Genomic DNA, 21,261 nt, shown 5'->3' on the forward strand with positions numbered 1-21,261 from the left:
GTTAGATCGAGCGGAAAGTACTTTGCAGTAAACTAAAAAAAAACAAAAAACAAAAAACAAAACAAAAACCAACACTAGAGCATCTATATAATGCAAAATTCACTAAACGTGCTCAAAGCGATTCACATGGGGCCCTTAGCCAGCAGCAACACTTAACCTAATAATATAGGACGAGACATGACACGTGTTAGGCGATATATTATCACTTTTTTCCCCGCCAGATATAACACTGTTGACGACCAGGTACTCGTTTTACATCTGAGTACGGCGAGAGAATGTTAGTAAAAAGCCATTTCCATTGACACAAGACAACTTTGCGCCGCTCAGAGTGGGACTCGAACTCCAGTCCTTCCGATCTGAAGGTGAGTGTCATACCACAAGACCATAATATAACCGCACTTGCGTCCTATCTAAAGGGTAGAAATCAATTGCTATTGTCCGTTTCACGCTATAGAAACCGGGATTAACTCCAACTCCATGGGCCGAATGAAATGGATGTGAAGGAATACTTTTGTTGTTTTGTTTTTTTTATTTTTTATTTATTTTTTATTATTATTTTTTTAAATCTACAATTATGGGATTCATCTGACATTTATAATGACGAATATTTAGCAAGTAGTTTTAAAGTATTTAATTTTTTCCGCTACTACAATAAAAGGACAATAACAATAAGGTTGTCTTTTATCAGGTTGTTTATATTGTATGCATAGGCAACTCCATAGATTGACTTGAATAAATTTCTGCTTGATTGCAACCTTTGTGTACAGTATTCAGTTTGGTTCACGTCGATTGCAAAGCCAAACAAATATTATTATCTTTGGGGAAAACTAAATAAAGAAAAGTTTATGCTACGAAAGCCACGAATCAGAACAAGGGAGATAACTAATAAATATCTGTTTTGTTTATTTATCGACAGTCGACAGATCGAGTGTTAGCAGAGATTTTTCATCAAAATCAAAACTCAAACTTGCCTTCTAATTCATTTGCCTTTTAAGCCATCTTAATGATAACCAAACGTACCAGGTTACTGGCATATTTTAGAAATTCTTATTTGAAGGTATTATCACAATTGCATTTGGAGACTAAACACAGAAGTGAATCATTGAAGAACAATCACAACCAGAAAACAAATAGGAAGAAAAAGCCGACGGCTTCGCAGGTTTTGACTAATCATTTACGCCAGCGCAAGTTACCACACTGGACATCATTCGTTGTTTATTATAGATCAGTCGTCAACGACCAGTTCGGCTTGTCATATTTTAACTGGGAGGTTTGCCACTAACTTTTTTGTTTATTTACTTACTTATTTAATTTATTTAGGCTGCGGCCCTGCGGTTATCCAGAGTCGACTCTGAATAACTGTCTACGGTTATTCAGAGTCGACTCTGAATAACTGTCTACGGTTATTCAGAGTCGGGGAGTCCACTCTGAATAACTGTAGACAGTTGACTCTGAATAACTGTCTACAGTTATTCAGAGTCGGGGAGTCGACTCCGAATAACTGTAGACAGTTATGAGTGATGAACTTCCAGTTACCAACCACACGGTTTTTCTGGGGTTTTTTTCTTTTCTCCCACCTCTGTTTAACCCTACGGGAAAAAATCGTTTTACTTTTTGATATTTTCTTGTCTCTTCTGTCATGGCAGTTTTTTGCATCGGTGATTTGCATTGCGGCCGCAAAATTTGCAATTTTTTGCAAATTGTCGAGATTTTGCAAAAAAAAAAACAACAACAAAAAAAAAAGAAATATTTAAAAAAATATAGTGGGGACCAGTGATGATAATCTTCCGCGGATTTCTGGGATTTTAGGATTTGTTCATAAATGTTCCGTTGTTTTTGTCATGTCAAACATTTTCTGCCGCTCAGTGGTAGTTCAGGGGAAAAAAACCCAATAATATGCCTTCTATCATTTTTTGACACCTCTGCTCAGTTGCATGAATTTTGGTGAGACTCCTTTATTTATGACGTTAGTCTAGACACGCTGGCGCCAAATGTCAAAGGCAGCACAAGAGACATGGTGGCCATGAATGAGAAGATGATCGAAAGGGAAAGGGATGGAGCAAATGGGTGTAAATATTTGTGTACTTTTTAGCTGTAACATGATAATAATACATTCATTTGACGATTTTATAAGGTTTATAAGCGTGTCTTTTTTTTTTCTTCCTTTTTAAGTTTTGTTTTGTTTTTGTTTGATTGTTCTGAATTTGTTAATAGAATTCATTACAACTTGTGTCTAATTATAAAACAATTTAAAAAAAATAAAAATCAATTCATTAATTCTCTCTCTCTCTCTCTCTCTCTCTCTCTCTCTCTCTCTCTCTCTCTCTCTCTCTCTCTCTCTCTCTCTCTCTCTCTCAGCCACCCTTCTATCTTCATATTAAATATCATATTACGTTTATAGATATCATTTGGTAATAGAGAGATAATAAGTTAGGCTGATCGATTTAAGAAATGGTTGTTTATAAGCTAATTTAAATTTGCTTTGTTGATGGAATATGTTTTGCAATTGATTAAAGATTTTTATTTATAAGCGACTGAAGTTGAAAAATCGCCAAGTTTTAAGAATTTGGCACTAAAATTGCCAAAGTCACAAAATAACCGTAGTAAACTGGTATCAAATTGAAAGAGACTCATCTCGCAAGAACTCAACTCGATAATTCGATAGGCTACTCGGCTCTAAATATCTGTACACATGGTTATCCAGGGTCGACTCTGAATAACCACTTCGTTTATTTATTCCTAACCCTATCTCTAGCTAGATATTGATATATCGCTCTTCTGACATATTACTATTTTCCTAATACTAACAGAGCAACATATCGCTCTAAAATAGAGCGACATCTAACATAATACGAGATATTGCTCCCGTATTTTGGCAAAATAGAGTAACTTAATTAAAACGAAAACATGCTTTGTTTTTGTTTGTTTGTTTGTTGTTTTTTAAATTATTTTTTTTGCTAATATTAGTTGCATTTAAGATAAATAACATTTTTTTAAAATGGCATTCGAATGTTTAAATTTTTTTAAAGGATAGAGGCATGATTCTGATTAAATGTCTCCACATGTCAAGTGGATCTGTGACATAGTGGTTAAGCTGTTTGACTCTGAACTAGAAAGTCCTGGGTTCAAATCCCAATGGGAATAACTTTTTTTTTCAATATTATTTTTTAAAATACTTTTATTTGGGATGGAGGAATGTTTAAAGTTTTTAAAACCTTAACTATCTGGTTTATATTTTGTATTAATTTATTGATATCTCTGTAAGATAATCTAATCCTTTGTACAGAGTTATTTTAGCTGTAGTTTGTAATTTGTACTTCATGATGAGGTTATCATTCAAATTGTTTCATGTGTGCATCTGCTGTTTTTTTCCTCTCTACTGATGAATATTAGTCGCTTATAGTTTGGTTTCACATGACCAGCTGATGGGAAATCACAACATTGTTAATCTCAAATCTCATGGATCATGATTAGAAAGATGAACAAAATGCAAACTTGCCATGCTATTTGGAGGGAGGTCAAACGAAGAAGGGGAAGACCTAGGTCTAGTTATATAACAAACATCCTAGAGTGGACGGAGATGAATGGAAGAGAATTATAATATGATACCGTCAACAGACGAAAGGAATGGGCAGACTTTTGTCATCACAGAGTGCTGGCAGCCAACGTCAATGAGGATGACGCTGGATAGTGAGTGAGTGAGTGGTGCTATTTCATTCGTTTCATACATAGGAAGTGATTTTTTTTTTTTAATCTTAATCTCTCCTTCATTTTTTTTTTTTTAAGGTTGATGGAAAGAACTACCAGGTGCTTCGAACAGGTTGTTTTCCTTTCATCAAGTATCATTGTTCAAGTAGAGCTTATTCAGACTTGGATTTCGACAACAAATTCTACACTTTTTTAAAGGTTTTGAATTTAGGTAAAAACTGTTTTCATGATTGAATTTTATCGTTATATATGGTTCCATATGGCTTGCTGAGGAGATAAATGTAACACTGCTAAGCGCATTGAGCATGGTACATTCCGTGGAAAATTCTATATAATAAATTTTCATTATTTTAAACAAAAATCTATGTAACTTTGCATTATGATTTCAAAGAAATTCAGTAAAAGGGTTAAAAGATTGATGCCATTGAAAAGTAAAAATCAAAATGAACATATATTGTATATATTACACACTCAATGCACTTCACAATGTTTTGTTTATAAACCCAGCAGCAGGCCATATGGAAACACATTTCCATTTCATAGTCGAGTTGGGTAATAAGATGTGTAAATTGTCTTACCCAAGGACACTGCATCGGGACCATATCTTATATAATGTTGACAGTGATCATTAATTAAATGTGTCAGTGCATGACATATTCAGTTGGAAGGTGAAAATTTTGGATTTGCATTTTTTTGCATTTTCTGAAAGAATATGCTCACCAGAGCATTTTAATGTTTATTTAAAGTAAATCGGGTGATTTTTCATGAAGTTATGATCAGATGTGTATGGGAAAGGTATCCAGCAACTTTTCTCAAATTTCATACTTTTTCAACTTGACTAGCTGTGAAAAATATTTAGAAGTGAAATTAAGCTTTGATATTTCTCGAAGATGTACAAAAAGGATTGATTTTATCATTTATGACAAGAACTCATTTTTGATAAAAATTGACCTTCTAACTAAATTTGGGAATATCTCAGTTCAAACCTTTTCACCATCCGACTGATTTTGTCGTTCACTGTAACATGTCGTCGTGTAATTTACTATTTACTGTGTTTAATCCTCAGGTATCCCAACACTGGCTTATGGGATTGCAACTTGGTGTCTCATTGGACATTCAGAGGATGTGCTGATGCCAGACAAGCAAATTATTAAAGTCTATTTCATCAACAAAGAGGATCCTGATGCCATGTATTGAAGACGTTAGCAAGGCAGACATCTGTCCTAAGCAGCATTCTTAAAATACTATATCATATTTAGAAATGAAATTGGTTTAATATTCATTGAAAAGAAAACTTATTGATTCGTTTATCAGTTTTCCACATGAAACAATCATATTTGAAGTCCATAGTCTTGACCAAAGAAATAATATTTATTGATTATTGAGCATCTTTTGAGAATATATTTAGAATTTTATTATATTTTCATAATGGCCCCACAGAGCTATGAGCTTTCACCCTTTCTAACATTTGTTTTGTTAGCTTTAGTTCTTATTTTATTCATTGCATGCGTAAACATTATCGTTTGTATTTTCAAAGTGTTGTATAAGAGAACAAAGAACATTGTTAAAAAAGCAGACCATGTTGACAGCAAAGTAGAAATTTCTGGACAGGAATCAGAGCCTCAGCAGAAAAAGGAAAATCATGACAATCATCTGCCGATCGAGAAACCAAAGTCTGATAAAACTGCTGTAGTGGAAAGCCCTAATAGCAAATCTAAAAATGTGTCAAAGAGAAAGAAGAAGCATAGATAATAAATCACACTGTGAATCAATTATTGGATATGTAAAATCTGAACCAACCGTTATCATTTTATAAATTATTTGAAATATGTAATTCATAGGATGAATGAAACACTAGACGAATGAGATAATGTGGTAGTGGCATTGTTAAGATGAATATATATAAATATATATTCGTATATATATTTAGGCTTGAGGCATAGAAAGGTTGTGACAATTTAATGGTTTGCTTATGAACTTTTATATAATGTTCGTGCCTATATGTATGTTACATGTACCATTGCATTTCATGAATTGCATTCAACAGAGAAATAAATATCTGTGCGCAAACTTTGTCATCTACAGTGGAATACAGTGATAAAGCCAAAACTGCTGGACCAGAAAATTTGTTTGACTTTAAATCGTGTTGACTTTATCCATTATCCACGAGACCAACAAGAGGTGTTGACTATAGGCAGAAGTTGACTTTAAGAGTGTTGACTTTATGTAAATTCCACTGTATATGAATTGAGATAGCATAGAAACAGAGATCTCTCTAATGTGTTTATTCAAATCCACTGGTTTAGATTTAAGATATTTAAATTTTGTTATCAGAGGCAATGTCACAAAGCAATCTTTTGACACATATTTTTGATTATGTTTTACTCATAGCTGCCAAGAAATAATTTCATTTCATAGGTACTCATAGCACCTCAGCTTCCATCACATAACAAAAGAATCAAATATTAAAAAAAAAAATTGGACATGTCTCATTCATTGACACCCCCACCAAAAGGGGAAAAAGAGAAAAGAGAGAAAATAACATTTCTTTAACCCTATTCGTACGTCGGGAGTAATTTTGTTACCCCATGACAATATATAGTAAAATAAAGACCTATCCCTATTCATACGTCGGGGGGCTTGATTTTGTTACCCCATGACAATATATAGTAAAATAAAGACCTATCCCTATTCATACGTCGGGGTTGTAATTTTGTTACTCCATGACAGTATATAGTAAAATAAAGACCTATCCCTATTCATACGTCGGGGGGCTTGATTTTGTTACCCCATGACAATATATAGTAAAATAAAGACCTATCCCTATTCTTACGTCGGGGGGCTTGATTTTGTTACCCCTTGACAATATATAGTAAAATAAAGAACTGTTTCTTTATTTTATTATATATTGTCACGGGATAACAAAATTACCCCTGATGTACGATTAAGGGGTAAAAACACTGCGTACGATTAGGGTTAACTTTAAGACTATTTCAACAAGTACATCTCCCTTTCCATTTGGTTGATTCATGCTTTGGACAACATCTAAAGCTAAATTCTGTTCTTAATTTTTGTATTTACCCTCTGCATTCTTTTCCTCAAAGACTGCAGAAAAAAAAACGAATTAATTTTTTGAAACACCAGATTTAGACTTCAATTTTTTAATTCAAATGAAGCTTTTCTGGTGTATGAATTTGTGGATTGATATATTTTATATATTATGTAAATATTTTTAAGACTTGTATTTAGTAGTGCCAGGATGTAGAAGTTTTAGTCATTATTTATCATTGTTATGACTGATTGCTCTTAAATTGTTTGTGCTCCTATCTGTACAAGAAAAAACCCCAAGTAAAATGTGATAAATGCTTTGAAAGTTTTAAGTTTTAATGCTAACTCACTAATTCGCCTCATTTCTTAAGGTTTTTATTTCATATCACTGCTGTTTATTGGTCGTTGTTTTTGAATCTTCCATTTACCTTTTTTATTTTTTAAATTAAATTTTTATTTTTTATATTAATGTTTAATTTGTGCATTTAATATATGTATTATATGAAACAGCGCTACACATAGCGTTAAGGAAAATTCAAGAAAAAATGTATCCAATACTCATAGTCATAGGGTACGAGGGTTCGATCCCTTGTCGAAGCAGACTGAATTTTTGGGAGGATTTTTTTTTTTAATGTGTTTTTTATCACAAGGGGAATTTTTTAAAGAGCCACTCTGGGTTGTACTTAGTGAAGCACTCGATAAACTATGCCATGATCCTGCTACCTTGTGCAGCTATGTGATCTAGTGCCTTCGGACTGGAAGGTTTAGGATTCGAATCCCGCTCTGAGAGGCACATATGCATAGTTGAATCCTTGGAAATGGCTCTTTACTCAAATTCTCTCACCTTACTCAGGTGTAAAATGAGTACTAGGCGTTTAGCAGTGTTGTCTGTTGAAAAGAATTGTAATAATGATGCCTAACAGGTATCATGCCTCATTCTCCATGTTAAGGGTTGCTATTGGCTAGGGACCCATTGTAAAGCGCTTTGACCACTTTTAGTCGATATTTGGCTTTATAAATGCTATAGTTTTTAGTTGTTTTTTTTTTTTCCTGCTTCAATACAAAGACTTTTAACTTAACAGGTTCATGTTAATACACCTCCTGCTCTCCACCCTCTGCCCCCCCCCCCCCCCCTCCTCTTTCCATTGCACCCAATATATTGACAAAACTCAGAATAGATGCCATAGAGCACACTGTACTGGACTTTAGACTCTTTTAAGAAATACATTTATTGTTGTTACTGTTGGTGTGAAAAAAACAAAAACAAAAAAAAGTTTTAACAATGGGCGGGGTCTTCTGACCTCCAATGGTAGACACTTGCTGTGTCTTCTATGCTCCAAATTATCTGTTTTCCCTTTCCAATGTCTTTGCTATGGAATGTTTTTGTTTTGTTTTTTCCTCCTGTTCCTGGCGGGATCCTTGGCTAGGAGGGAGACAGTCAAATGTATAGTACCATTGTTCAAGAAAGATTTTTTTTCTCGTAAATCATCTCCCTGTTATGTACATCATAAGTTTTTTTTTTTTTTTTTATATTATAATATTTCCCTTTGAAAGATTTTGAGTGCACCCTTCATGGCGAGACCCTACCCTTTGCTTGTGCCTGGATGGGACTTTTAGATAATGTCAAAAAGGCCCATCAGTGGATTATTCTGGAAACCTCCATTCCCTATTTGAACCAATCCGCTTGGTCTTGTCTTTTGACTTCAGATCATGGCCAACTGGAGTACTATAGTAGGGATATGCTTCAGATCCACAACTTTTCGTCTATCGTCTTCCTTTTTAAGGGGCAGCGTGGCTCAGTGGTACGGTCTTTGCTTCCTACCCGAAAGGTACCGAGTTCAATCACCCACCGCTTGTGGCCTTGAGCAAGTCACCTCGCCTTGGTTATTCCAGTCTTTCCTTGGAATAGACCCTAAAGACAAATTTCCACTTGGGGATGAATAGAGGGAATTTTATTTTTTTAATTAACCAAATAACGTCACAAGCCCCGCAAACCACATAAACACACAAGGAAAACAACAAACATGACCTTGTTATTTGTTTGTTTTTAAGGGTTTTACGGCTCTTGGAATCTACATCTGTTCCCTATTTGAACCGATTTCCCTTTGTCTTTATTCTTGTGTGCTTTGATTGTAATTCTAGAATTTTTTACTATCCCATTTTCTTCCTTTTTACTGGCGCTGATATGACCTTATGCTTAATGTTTTGCAAGCGCCGTAAAACACTTAAAAACAAAAACAAAAACCTACTTAACCATTAGTCTTATAGGGTTCTTCTTTGATTGTCTGTAACTTCAATGTTTTGAAGATTCCACTAACCTTTGTATCGTTCTTTCACTGGAGATGTGAGGTTTTTCCACTGTCTCAAAGTTGACGGTATGAAAGAGTACAAATTAATGAGTGACCACTCTTGAGTTGGGAATCATAAAACTGTGATGGCTTCCTCTTATTGTGTTGAATATCAGAGAGGGGTAATTTTATTGTCCATTGTGGGCAGGAAGGTACTTACTTTGTCTTCTATCCCCCTGTATCTGTTTTCCAACTTGCTTTCTGTCTTGTCTTAGAATGAGATTACTTAGTTTTGTCCTGACCCTGGCCGGATACCCTGGCTGAGAGGGAAATATTCAAATGTATGGTTTGTTTAGGGAGATGATATTTTGTTCCGTGTAAATCATCTCTCTGTTATGCACTGTATTATGTTTTGTATACATATTATATATGATTTGTAAACATTTGAGTGTGTTCCTCTTAGTGAGGACTTGTGCTTGTGTCTGGATGAGACTTTTAGGTGATCTCAAACTAAGTACTTTGATGGTGTGCTGTTGGAATCTACATCTGTTTCCTATTTGAACCAATTCCCCTTTGTCTTCCTTTTTCTTGGGTTCTTTAATTGTAATTCTAGAACTTTTTACTATCCCATTTTCTTCCTCTTTCCTGGCGCTGAAATGACCTTAATGTGTTGCTAGCGCCGTAAAACCCTTAAAAACAAAAACAAAACATAATTTTTCTGTCGTTTAGGCCTTTGCAAAATGTCGCTTTGTTGCTCTTTTTTGTTTGTTCAACCAATGATGCTCCTTTGCATTTTACAATCAGATATTGCCTTTTTTTTTTTTTTTTTTTTTACAGATTATGTCTTTACTTTGTACATTAGTATTTTATTACCTGAAAAATTGAATCAAAATAAAATGTCTTCAGCAGTTTCCATCGTAAAGTTTTAGCTTCCTTGTCTTTTTATTTGTCATTTCCCCCCCCCCAATTCAATTGGGATTTTTTGTTTGTTTGTTTGTTTTATTTTAAAATGTTTTTAACAGTTTTTGTGACAATTTGGAGGTGGTAGTGGAAGAGATACTGTGGCTGGGTGTCTCGTCATCATAAAAGTCAAGCAATGCTAAGCATATTCATTGACCGGATGGGTGACAGTGATTTTTGAAAATTATGTTTCCGACATGTCCTTGGTTAAGGCACTTTACACACATTACTTCAATCGACTCGGGTTTGAATGAGTATGAGGCAGTTTCAGATATTGTAAACGTGTTAGTACAAAAAGAATTCCTAACAAGTGACTTGTACTGTATGAAATGGAAATATGGTTCAATAAGGCCTGCTGGGGAAATAAATGAAACAATGTGAAGCGCACTGAGCATGGTAAATCCTTGGAAAAGCGCTATATAAATGTTGGTATTTGTTTTTCGTTCCTTACCTACTCAGAGGGGAACCTAGGAAGGATGCTGATTTCATTCTAGTTTAATTAAGAGCCCAAAACCAGTGAGTTTAGGTTTAGTTATTATAGAAAAGAAAAGGAGGTGAGACGTTTGGAAGCAGTGCAGGCACGGGAGTAAGATAAAAAAAAAAAAATATGTATGTTTTATGTTTTTAAGGCGCTTGCAACACATTTAGGTTATATCAGCGCCAGTAAAAAGGAAGAAAATGGGATAGTAAAAAGTTATAGAATTACAATTAAAGCACCCAAGAAAAAGTAAGACATAGGTGAACTGGGAACAATTAGGGATCAGATGTAGAGTCCAAGAGCACACCACCAATGTACATAGTTTGAGATTACCTATGTCTCATCCGGAATTCTAAAAAATAGATTTGTATTATATGAAACAGCGCTACACATAGCGTTTAGGAAAATTCAAGAAAAAATGTATCCAAACTCATAGTCATAGGGTACGAGGGTTCGATCCCTTGTCGAAGCAGACTGAATTTTTGGGAGGATTTTTTTTCTTTAAATGTGTTTTTTATCACAAAAACCACCTCTACTAAAACAAAGACATCAGGAAGGAATGAGTGACAAACACAAACACAGTACAAAAGTAGTTTTGTTAGTGCACAAAGAATCTAAGTTTTATTAGAGTCTAGTTCAGAAGTATAATCAATTGAAATCATAATATATATAAATAGCAACAGCGATGCGATGAACATTCATTAATAAAATCACAGTGGTGTCAAAATGAAGATTCGGGACATTTTTGAGGGGGATCCAAACTGTTACAATTTAATTCTCGTAACGCAGCATAGCATCCATTCCATTCCATACACTCGACTCAAAATCTAAGATGAATTGGTAAATCGGTATGTACCGTTACCATGGTCTTTAGTTACTTATACAATGGACTATGATTTCCTCCAACTCCTTGGGATATAATGCAAACCAGTTTGAGGAAACCATATACAAAGAATAATAAGGAAAAATTTTGGGACATTCGAAAGAGTTCCAAGTAAACTCTCAGACCTGCCAACTTGAAATGGAAAAAAATCGTAGTTTTCAGAGAGAAGAAATAGAAGTCACTATAATTAACTTTACAAATTAATATTTTACATTTATCAGTATTAAATATGTCTTCAAAACCCTGAATAGATCCTTTGTGGCATCAAAGTTTTCTTTTAATCACTTTGTAATGAATCAAAAATGTATTTATTTCTATTGTTGAAGCCAAAAATTCGTATTTTTACCATTTTTTCGTAGTAGTTGGCAGGTCTGAACTCTGTGTTTGAAGAAATCGTACTGGTCAGGCTTATCCTGGAAAGTATATTTTAATTCAAATGATCTGAGGTATCAATTATTATTATTTTTTTCACACTTCAATTATTTTCATTAAAAAAAACAAAATAAATATATATATAAATTATAAATGGAGTCACTCAGTTATTTATGGCCCAAACACATATTACTGTGGTCTCCATCCACATCTTCAGTCGGTATATTATGTCCGTAGAATTCTACGGATATAATATGTCGACTGAAGACGTGGATGGAGACCACAGAAACATGTGTTTCGGCCATAAATAAGTGAGTGACTCCATTTATAATTTATATTAGCTCTAACTAACGTTATCGAGCACTCTCGTACTTACAAGTACCCACCAACACTCATAAATATATATGTATATATATATATATATATATATATATATATATATATATATATATATAATATATATATATATATATATATACATATATATATATAAACTTGTAAGCCCTTTTGAAATCAGTTATGATGTGTCTATTTATAATCGGTGGTCTGCGCTTCATATCCAAGTCTAATCACAGCCTCCTTTTTCCACTATTTGGAAAACCCTACAAGGACGACAACTCTAGACAACGACATGATTTCCCTTATTATTATTCAGTGGGTCGCATTGTATTTCAAAACCTTGATGATTTTTCACAAGTTAATAACACTTAAAATAAAAATAACACAACTCGTGGCAAACAATAAAACGGAACCATGAGATAGCCAGCCGTCCACATGAATGGGCTTTTGAAATTATTAATGTGTCCCCGATCAAGGGACTGAATCGGGTAACAGAAACAGACGCATTCACTCAATACTTATCATTGAAAAGGGAAAATCTAAAATGGTACTGCATTCATGTATTTGTTTAGTCATCGTATTAAAGCCATCATTTGCCTTTACAATTGACACCACTGTAATTTATCATTGTTGGCAATTACAGTATAAAAGCATAAAACTTGATTCTAAAAATCATGATTTTGCTGGGCTAAAATTAAAATATCATAGGATATACACATACAAATATATGGCATTAAAACACATTCAATAGATCAACGAGTGAATCAAATGTGATGAAAAAAACAAACAAACCATTAATTAATTAATCAAGTAGGGACAGTCAAAACTTGATTCAACAAACAGAGTTTTGGGGGAATTTACAACAAAACATACGGTATGGTACATATACAGATACATATACAAGAACTGAGCAGGTTTGGTTTAGGCTAATCCAGCAGTTTTTGTTTTTTTTTAAATTTTCACAAACATATTATAATATATGATGAGTTTTTGAATAATGAAACAGTTGAGTTTGTAAATAGAGCTGCACACATCATCTAAAATATTAGGGTTTTTCTTTTCAGTTTTGATTATTTGTTTTCTTGGCCAGGTCCACCAGACTTCATTGCATGGCCCTGTCTAGTGGCCAATTGAGTAATGATAATAAAAATCCAAAACCTTTTGTAAAGTGGTAAATTGTGACCTGATAAAGAATGAATTTAAAATCAAACAGCTCAAAAACTTTGAAAACAATATAGCAGTGGTAAGAAAAAGTTCCATGTTTAATATCACACTGTATAACAAACTGTGCAGAATTGAAATGAATGAGTCGCACACTCAAATACACACAATAATAAATTGGATGTGTAGACAAGTATATATATATATATATATGTACATGAATATTCAAATTCAACACGGTGTGCTAAGTAAGCCACTAAAATCAATTGATAGAAGTAAATCCCAGCAGTAATAATCGAAGCGAATGCCAAGCATGAGGTTAGGATTGGTCGGATTGAGAAGTTTAAAAAAGGGGGCGCTTGAAACACTTAATTTGTTCATTTCAATGCCTGAGGACAGGGAGAGGAAAATGGTACACAAACACAGGGAGATAATTCATAAAAGAAAGAAGAAAAAAACATTATTCGCCTATAGAAATAGAAATATTGAATTGTTTCCATCTCTGACCTGCAACTGAGCCGCTAAGTACCTTAGCAAAACAAATGCCAAACCAAGTAATCTCATTCCAGGACAAAGACAGAGAGCAGCTCAAAAAACAGATAAAGGGGTATATAGAAGACTCCACCCAGAAAGAAAAAAAAAGGATCAAAGACAGAACAGAAATAGATCCAAGAGTAGTTTTTTGTCTAAAGACCTGTCAAGGGATCTCAACCAATATATTATTGCACAGACTTGGATGACTTACAAGAACGTTTTACTTACAACTAGAACAGTTTTGTAAAGTTTTTGTTTTTTGTTTGTTTGTTTGTTGCTTTAGGTCTCTTCCAACACAATTGAGGTTATATGAGAGACCGCTGAAACAAAAAAAAAAAACAAGCAATCTAACAAAAATAGTACAAATGTAAATCAAAATCATAACCTAAAGTTATCATAAGCTAAATTATAAATAACCAAGAACAAACAGGCAGAAGATTTACAGAAAAAAAAATATCCCCAGTCAAAAATACAATCACAAACCAAAGAAGCAGGATAGGCTAATAAAGAGAAGAAGAAACGACATCACTATCGGATCGTACACCCATGCGAACATCATAGGTATATGATTCAAGGGTGATGCTCCCATCCAACCACCCGCATTGAATTGTTTCCATCTCTGACCTGCAACTGAGCCGCTAAGTACCTTAGCAAAACAAATGCCAAACCAAGTAATCTCATTCCAGGACAAAGACAGAGAGCAGCTCAAAAAACAGATAAAGGGGTATATAGAAGACTCCACCCAGAAAGAAAAAAAGGATCAAGACAGAGGAGAACTAGATCCAAGAGTAGTTTTTTGTCTAAAGACCTGTCAAGGGATCTCAACCAATATATTATTGCACAGACTTGGATGATTTACAAGAACGCTTTACTTACAACTAGAACAGTTTTGTAAAGTTTTTTTTGTTTTTGTTTGTTTGTTTGTTGCTTTAGGTCTCTTCCAACACAATTGAGGTTATATGAGAGACCGCTGAAACAAAAAAAACAAGCAATCTAACAAAAATAGTACAAATGTAAATCAAAATCATAACCTAAAGTTATCATAAGCTAAATTATAAATAACCAAGAACAAACAGGCAGAAGATTTACAGAAAAAAAAATATCCCCTGTCAAAAATACAAATCACAAACCAAAGAAGCAGGATAGGCTAGTAAAGAGAAGAAGAAACGACATAACTATCGAATCATACACCCATGCAAACATCATAGGTATATGATTCAAGGGTGATGCTCCCATCCAACCACCCGCAGTTTTGTAAAGTCATATCCTAAAATTCTAGTAAAGCACAGTTGCAAATATAGCTCCAAATTATCTTAAATTCAAGCACATTACAATCTTTCAAAAATCATAAAATTCATTCACTAAATGATAAAGAAGGAGGCCTAAGCCTAGGAGGGAGATACAACACCAATGTCTAAAGTGATAGATTGTGAATACTCGCTCGACATGTACTGTGATAAATGACATACCATTGGCTAAAAACTCCGTACAGGAACATAAATTAACCAACTAGGCAAACGTTCTATATCAACACGAATCACATAAGCAAATCTGAGGTTAATAATAATAATATTGCCCAAGAGAAATAAAATGGAAATGGCTGAATCAACGACATTTAACCAGTTAACTGTTGTATTCTGGAAAAACACGTCTTTTAAAATTTGGCCAGAAAATATGTCCTTCAAATATCGATCGATTAAAATGACCCTCACCTTGGCAAAACTCACAAGACCTCATGCAACCATTCACAGCACATAACTATTATATATATATATATATATATATATATATATATATATATATATATATATATATATATATATATATATATATATATATATATATATATATATATATATATATATATATATATATATATATAAGATGACTTTCTTAAGTAGAAATTGTAATTATAAAGAGAGATGAAAATCTCGACAAACAACACAGAGATTCAGTTCACATTTCTTCACGCCAAAATAAAACAAAGCACAACAAAACAAACCCAACTTCCAAGTTGCTGCAGTGTGTCCCGAGTTTAAACTTTATAACAAATGTTGGGAGCAGCCGTGTCAATAGGGCAATATCACAGGTCAAAGGTCAACAACAAAATGTAGAGGCCACCCAGTTCCTTTCCACACTGCCATTACTTTTGACAGATCTAGAAGCAGACCTGTCTAACAAAAAAATCTTTAAATTATGAATTTTTTGGTCCAATTTCACGACTTCATGAGCATCTCAAAGTCATTAAAACTAATTGAAAATGAATGTTTGATTCAGACTACAAAGTTTTAAGGATTTTGAAGTGTTAATAATTCCTTAGGATGAAAACTTGTTGATTTTTAAAGCTAACTACAGTGACTACAATTTTTTCCCTCCTAAGAATTACTAATTTTTAAATTTTCAAGTAGACAGGTCTGTAAAGAGACTCTGCAACCCATTTACTGCTCAGTGGACGGACTAATGGTCAACAAACTTCCACGACATGGGATCATGCTCAGTCCATCACATTTAGAGGCTTGTGCGCTAACCCTGACACGCTACCTACGCCAACAATAAATTAAATCGAAAATAAATGTGAATCAAAAAGTTGGCTCTAATATTTTAAAAACAAGTTGAACTTAAGACTATCTGTCATAAATTACAGAAACAAAATATCTAAAAAATAATGCGAACTAAGTAGACAGCAGTGAATTTGTTGGTTAAATAAAAGTAATAAAGTTATACAATATTTCCAAATACATAGAGTTTTGTAAACATGACCAAAACGTGGACATCAATATAAGAAAAAAAAATAGGGTGGAGGGAAAAGAACAATATACACAATATTTAACGCTTACCTTTCCCATATCAGAAACTACTGTAAACTCAAAACATTCTACTGGTTAAAATCTCAATGAGAAATACTTTATCAACCCAAACCTCATTCATGCCCAACGGTGTCTCTTCACACACTGGAACAAAATGTACAATTGTAAAACCACACAATGATATGATGATGAATCGGCCATTCAGCAGAAATTTATATGTATTCGATTATCACTCTACAATACAAATGAAAGGAATATGTAAAATGGCAGTCTTCAACGAAGGAATATGTAAAATGGCAGTCCTCAACGTAAGTCTCTTTTCATGTCAATCAATAGTACAATATTTCAATAATGAATGAATACATAACTGCCATCATTCATGACAAAAAAAGAATAATGAGGATAAAAATGTGACCCAATACCTCAAAACAGTATAATGTCGGAAGGGTAAATTGAATCTATAGCCAGAAAAACTTAAGCTTGTGCCAGCATTTATTTTATTGCTATTACGAAGACAGAATATAAATTTTCCAGGAGCTACAATTTAAAATGTCTTATCTCTTGATTATTTTGGATGTTCAATTCGTGTTTCATCTCCCAGGTCATCCTGACATACTACTGATTGCACACCTGTTATTCTGCTCCCACAGAAAAAAGAATAAAAATCTTGAAAAATCGAAATATTTTGGGTTTAAAAAATCGGCAATAGAACACAGATATGCCATATTTATAAAAATTTATTATTTTTAAAAACCCAACAAAAACTATCTAACTAAAAAAATAAAAATATGATTTTTAAACAAATTTTTTAAATTTTTTAAAATTTTAAAATCAGAATTGAGCAAAAAAAAAAAATGGAACTCTCCAACCAAAAAAAAAAATTAATTAAAAAAATATATTCCGATAAAATGGTTTTTAAAAGGCAGGTCTGAGATTGAAGGGAAATGGATTGCAAAAGACGTTGTGACACGAATGGACAAGGTAGACTTTTCAATTCGATCACAAGGATTTCTTGATAAATACACATAATGAAATGTTACACGATTCAAGGAGGATTATTATTAACATCGATATTCTACAGTCAATATACAACTTGGTTTGATCACTTGACTTTACTGAAGATAAGGACAAAACTTTAAAATAAAAATCAAATATTGAAATTGCATAAGCATAAGTATGGTTATGTTTTGAGAAATGCGAACAGAAAACAGGAGAGGAATCAAAACAACCATGACAGAAGATGCTAGTTTGTTTTTACTTTTAGTCCTTGTGACAGGATTTGCGTCATATCAGTGGTAGGAAGGAAAGAAAAAAGATGGAATGATACAAAATTTTGTTTTCTAGTTGTTTTTTTGTTTTTTTTGCATAACCTAAGTAAAAACAGGCAACGTTAGTCTCTCCTGGTCCTCAGAACCCAAAGGAAGCTGGTATTCGCTTACATCTAACTACCAGTACCACTACCAGTCACCTTGCTCTAATATGAGGGAGAGCAGTTCTTTTTTTTTTTTGACCCTGTAATAGTGCTCATCATTCAACTGTTTGTTTTTAAGGGTTTTACGGCGCTTGCAACACATTTAGGTTATATCAGTGCCAGTAAAAAAGGAAGAGAATGGGATAGTAAAAAGTTTTAGAATTACAATTAAAGCACCCAAGAAAAAGTAATACATAGGGGAACTGGGAACAAATAGGTATCAGATGTAGATTCCAAGAGCATACCACCAATGTACTTAGTTTGAGATCACCTATAAGTCTCATCCGGACACAAGCACAAAATCCAACAAAGAGGAATACACTCAAATGCTTACACTATACATTAAAAATAACAAATATAATAATACATAACAGAGAGATGGTTTACAAGGAAAAAAATATCATCTCCCAAAACAATAATTATGCATTTGACTGTTTCCCTCCCAGCCAGGACCCCGAACAGGGCCAGGACAAAACCAAGTCATCTCATTCCAAGACAAAGACAGAAAACATGTTGGAAAATAGATATAAGGGGATAGAAGACACAGTATGTACCTCCCTGCCCACTATGGGAGTCATTCCATTCCAAGACAAACACAGAGAGCAACTGAGAAAACAGATATAGGGGAATCAGACACAGCAATGATCTCCAGCCCACCAATGGGAGGTCAAACGAACCTACCCAAATGAAATTTTAAACAAAACAATTAAATAAATAAATATATAATAAATAAAAATAAAGTAATAAATGTCGCATGTTACGATGAATACATTTTATATCAACTAAAATAGGAATGCTTCAAATATTTAAAGTATCACAGACGATTCTTTTTCTTTGTTTACATATGGCATACTCCCATACTGGCATACCAATTTACAAATACATTCATGCTCATACACACACTTACACACACACACACACATACATACACAAACATACACACCTACACTAATTATATACACATAAAGAAAGTACATATTCAATATAGACAATATCATCTTTTAAATAAAAATGAATATTTTCGTTTTCCAAATAATAAAATCACATTAAATTGGACAAATTCTATTCCCAACAAATAGGTTGGTTTATTTCTCCCAATAAAATATTGAAATTAACAAACTATACCAATGCCAATACAGTACAGAAAACAACTCAGGACAGTCTTTGTAAAATCAATAATTAAAATGACCCATTGCAAAACTAAGAAGGTAGTTTCTAAAGTTTCTTTAACATTTTGTTTGACTTTAACAACGGATGAATATGATGAGTTGAGTTTAGGGCATCGTGAGTTGAGTTTAGGGCATCATGCTTTGTTTTCAGCTACCACGATAAACGTTTGTTTTTTAAGTGTTTGAGGGCACTTGTGACATTATAAGGTCATTTCAGCGACAGTAAAAAAAGAAGCAGAAAGTATCCAAAGTCAGTTGAATCGACATTTACATTAAATAGATTATAAAATTAATCATTAAATCTTAAATTCCATGTGTTGCTGCTAGTGGAACTAAATAAAAAATTCAACTTTTATTAGCAATTTATTTCCACTATCTTATTTCCTACTTCTATTACCAACAGGTAATGACATGTAAGTTTCAATTTAGTGAAAGAAGACAGATAATGTGAACATTTCAGGTTTCCCCTTTATCAACAAAACACAATGAATGAAACAGAAAAAGATGAATTGGCCTTTGGTTTTTCATTCATTGTGTTTTGTTGATAAAGGGCAAACCCAAAAAGTCCACATCTGTCTTTGTTTAATAAATTGAAGATTAAATTTCATTACTTATTGTTATTTTTTTCCTTCGAGCTTCAAGCAGCAACATCTTCATTTTCATCATATTTCTAGGACGTTAGTCTATCGCAAAGTACCTTCCACCAGATCTAACAGACATTTACCCAATTACCCAATCCCTGCTGGGTGGACAGGGGGTCATAAAAAAAATATTGACTGCAGTCAGGATTGATCTTGGTACCTTGGCGTGTGAAGCGAGTTTTCTACAAACTCAGCCGTTGTTTGTTTGTTTTGTTTTTAAGGGTTTTACGGCGCTTGCAACACATTAAGGTCATATCAGCGCCAGTAAAAAGGAAGAAAATGGGATAGTAAAAAGTTTTAGAATTACAATTAAAGCATCCAAGAATACGGCAGACAAAGGAGAATTGGTTCAAATAGGAAACAGATGTAGATTCCAAGCACACTATCAAAGTACTTAGTTTGAGATCACCTAAAAGTCTCATCCAGACACAAGCACAACTCCCCACTAAGATGAATACACTCAAATGTTTACAAATCATACAATACATAAACAAAACATAATACAGTGCATAACAGAGAGATGATTTACAAGGAAAAAAAATATCATCTCCCAAAACTAACTATACATTTGACTGTTTCCCTCCCAGCCAGGGCCAGGACAAAACCAAGTAATCTCATTCCAAGACAAAGACAGAAAGCATGTTGGAAAACAGACAAGGGATAGAAGACACAGCATGTACCTCCCTGCCCACTATGGGAGGTCAGGAACCCCACCCAGAACTCAGCTGTTGGGACCCCCTAAACTAGAACTACAGAAAAGTAAAAATTCTGAATTTTTTTCCTGCGATCAAATTCAAAACTATAACTATAAGGAGTTACCGAACCTGTCTGAATGTTCAATATTCTACCAAAAAGATCCGACACCGATCAGGGAAAGAGTAACCGATTACAGTTAAAATAAACTTAAACTGACCTTTTCATTTAAATATCATACATTATGAAAATACATCAGGAAAGGACATATTTTGGTTCAGCAGATGACATACTTAGAAAAAAAATATTTAAAAAATGGATACTATAAAACATGTTTTAAAATCAAAAAGAACATATTAATATCTGTCATAAATTTTTCATATTATCAACACGACTTTTTTTGTGAATTCCAATCTAAATAGCGGTAGAATCCCATACATGAAGGGCATTGTGTATGCATAAAATAAATAATGATACATAAAATTGATTGAATTTTTCTTCCACTGGAAATCTCATGTGAGAAGAAAATAAAAAATCAAACATTGAATAAAAGGATCGGATATTTTTTTAAATAATAAAGAGAACAAGCATGTTTTGAATTTCTGTTCTGTTTTGATAACGACAAATTCAAGCGATTATAAAATTCTGCTAAAATTATACATTACTAAATATTGTGACCTGACATAACTCAAAAGCCCCTCCCACTCCA

General features: G+C 33.5%; 1 protein-coding gene across 1 annotated transcript; it reads left to right on the top strand.

Annotated features, from left to right (window-relative positions):
* The first annotated feature begins 900 nt into the window (after positions 1-900).
* Positions 901-9,966, top strand: LOC144966131 (uncharacterized protein C15orf61-like). Its single transcript, XM_078902241.1, has 3 exons — positions 901-1,270; positions 3,787-3,919; positions 4,775-9,966. The coding sequence occupies exons 1-3, from the start codon at positions 1,004-1,006 to the stop codon at positions 4,903-4,905; spliced, it is 531 nt and encodes a 176-aa protein (XP_078758367.1). The 5' UTR covers positions 901-1,003; the 3' UTR covers positions 4,906-9,966.
* Positions 9,967-21,261: the final 11,295 nt, after the last annotated feature.

The sequence above is a fragment of the Berghia stephanieae genome, chromosome 2 (genome assembly GCF_034508935.2).
Source record: "Berghia stephanieae isolate SIO BIC M18660-M18661 chromosome 2, UCSD_Bste_1.3, whole genome shotgun sequence".
In the NCBI taxonomy this organism is placed as follows: Eukaryota; Metazoa; Mollusca; class Gastropoda; order Nudibranchia; family Aeolidiidae; genus Berghia; species Berghia stephanieae.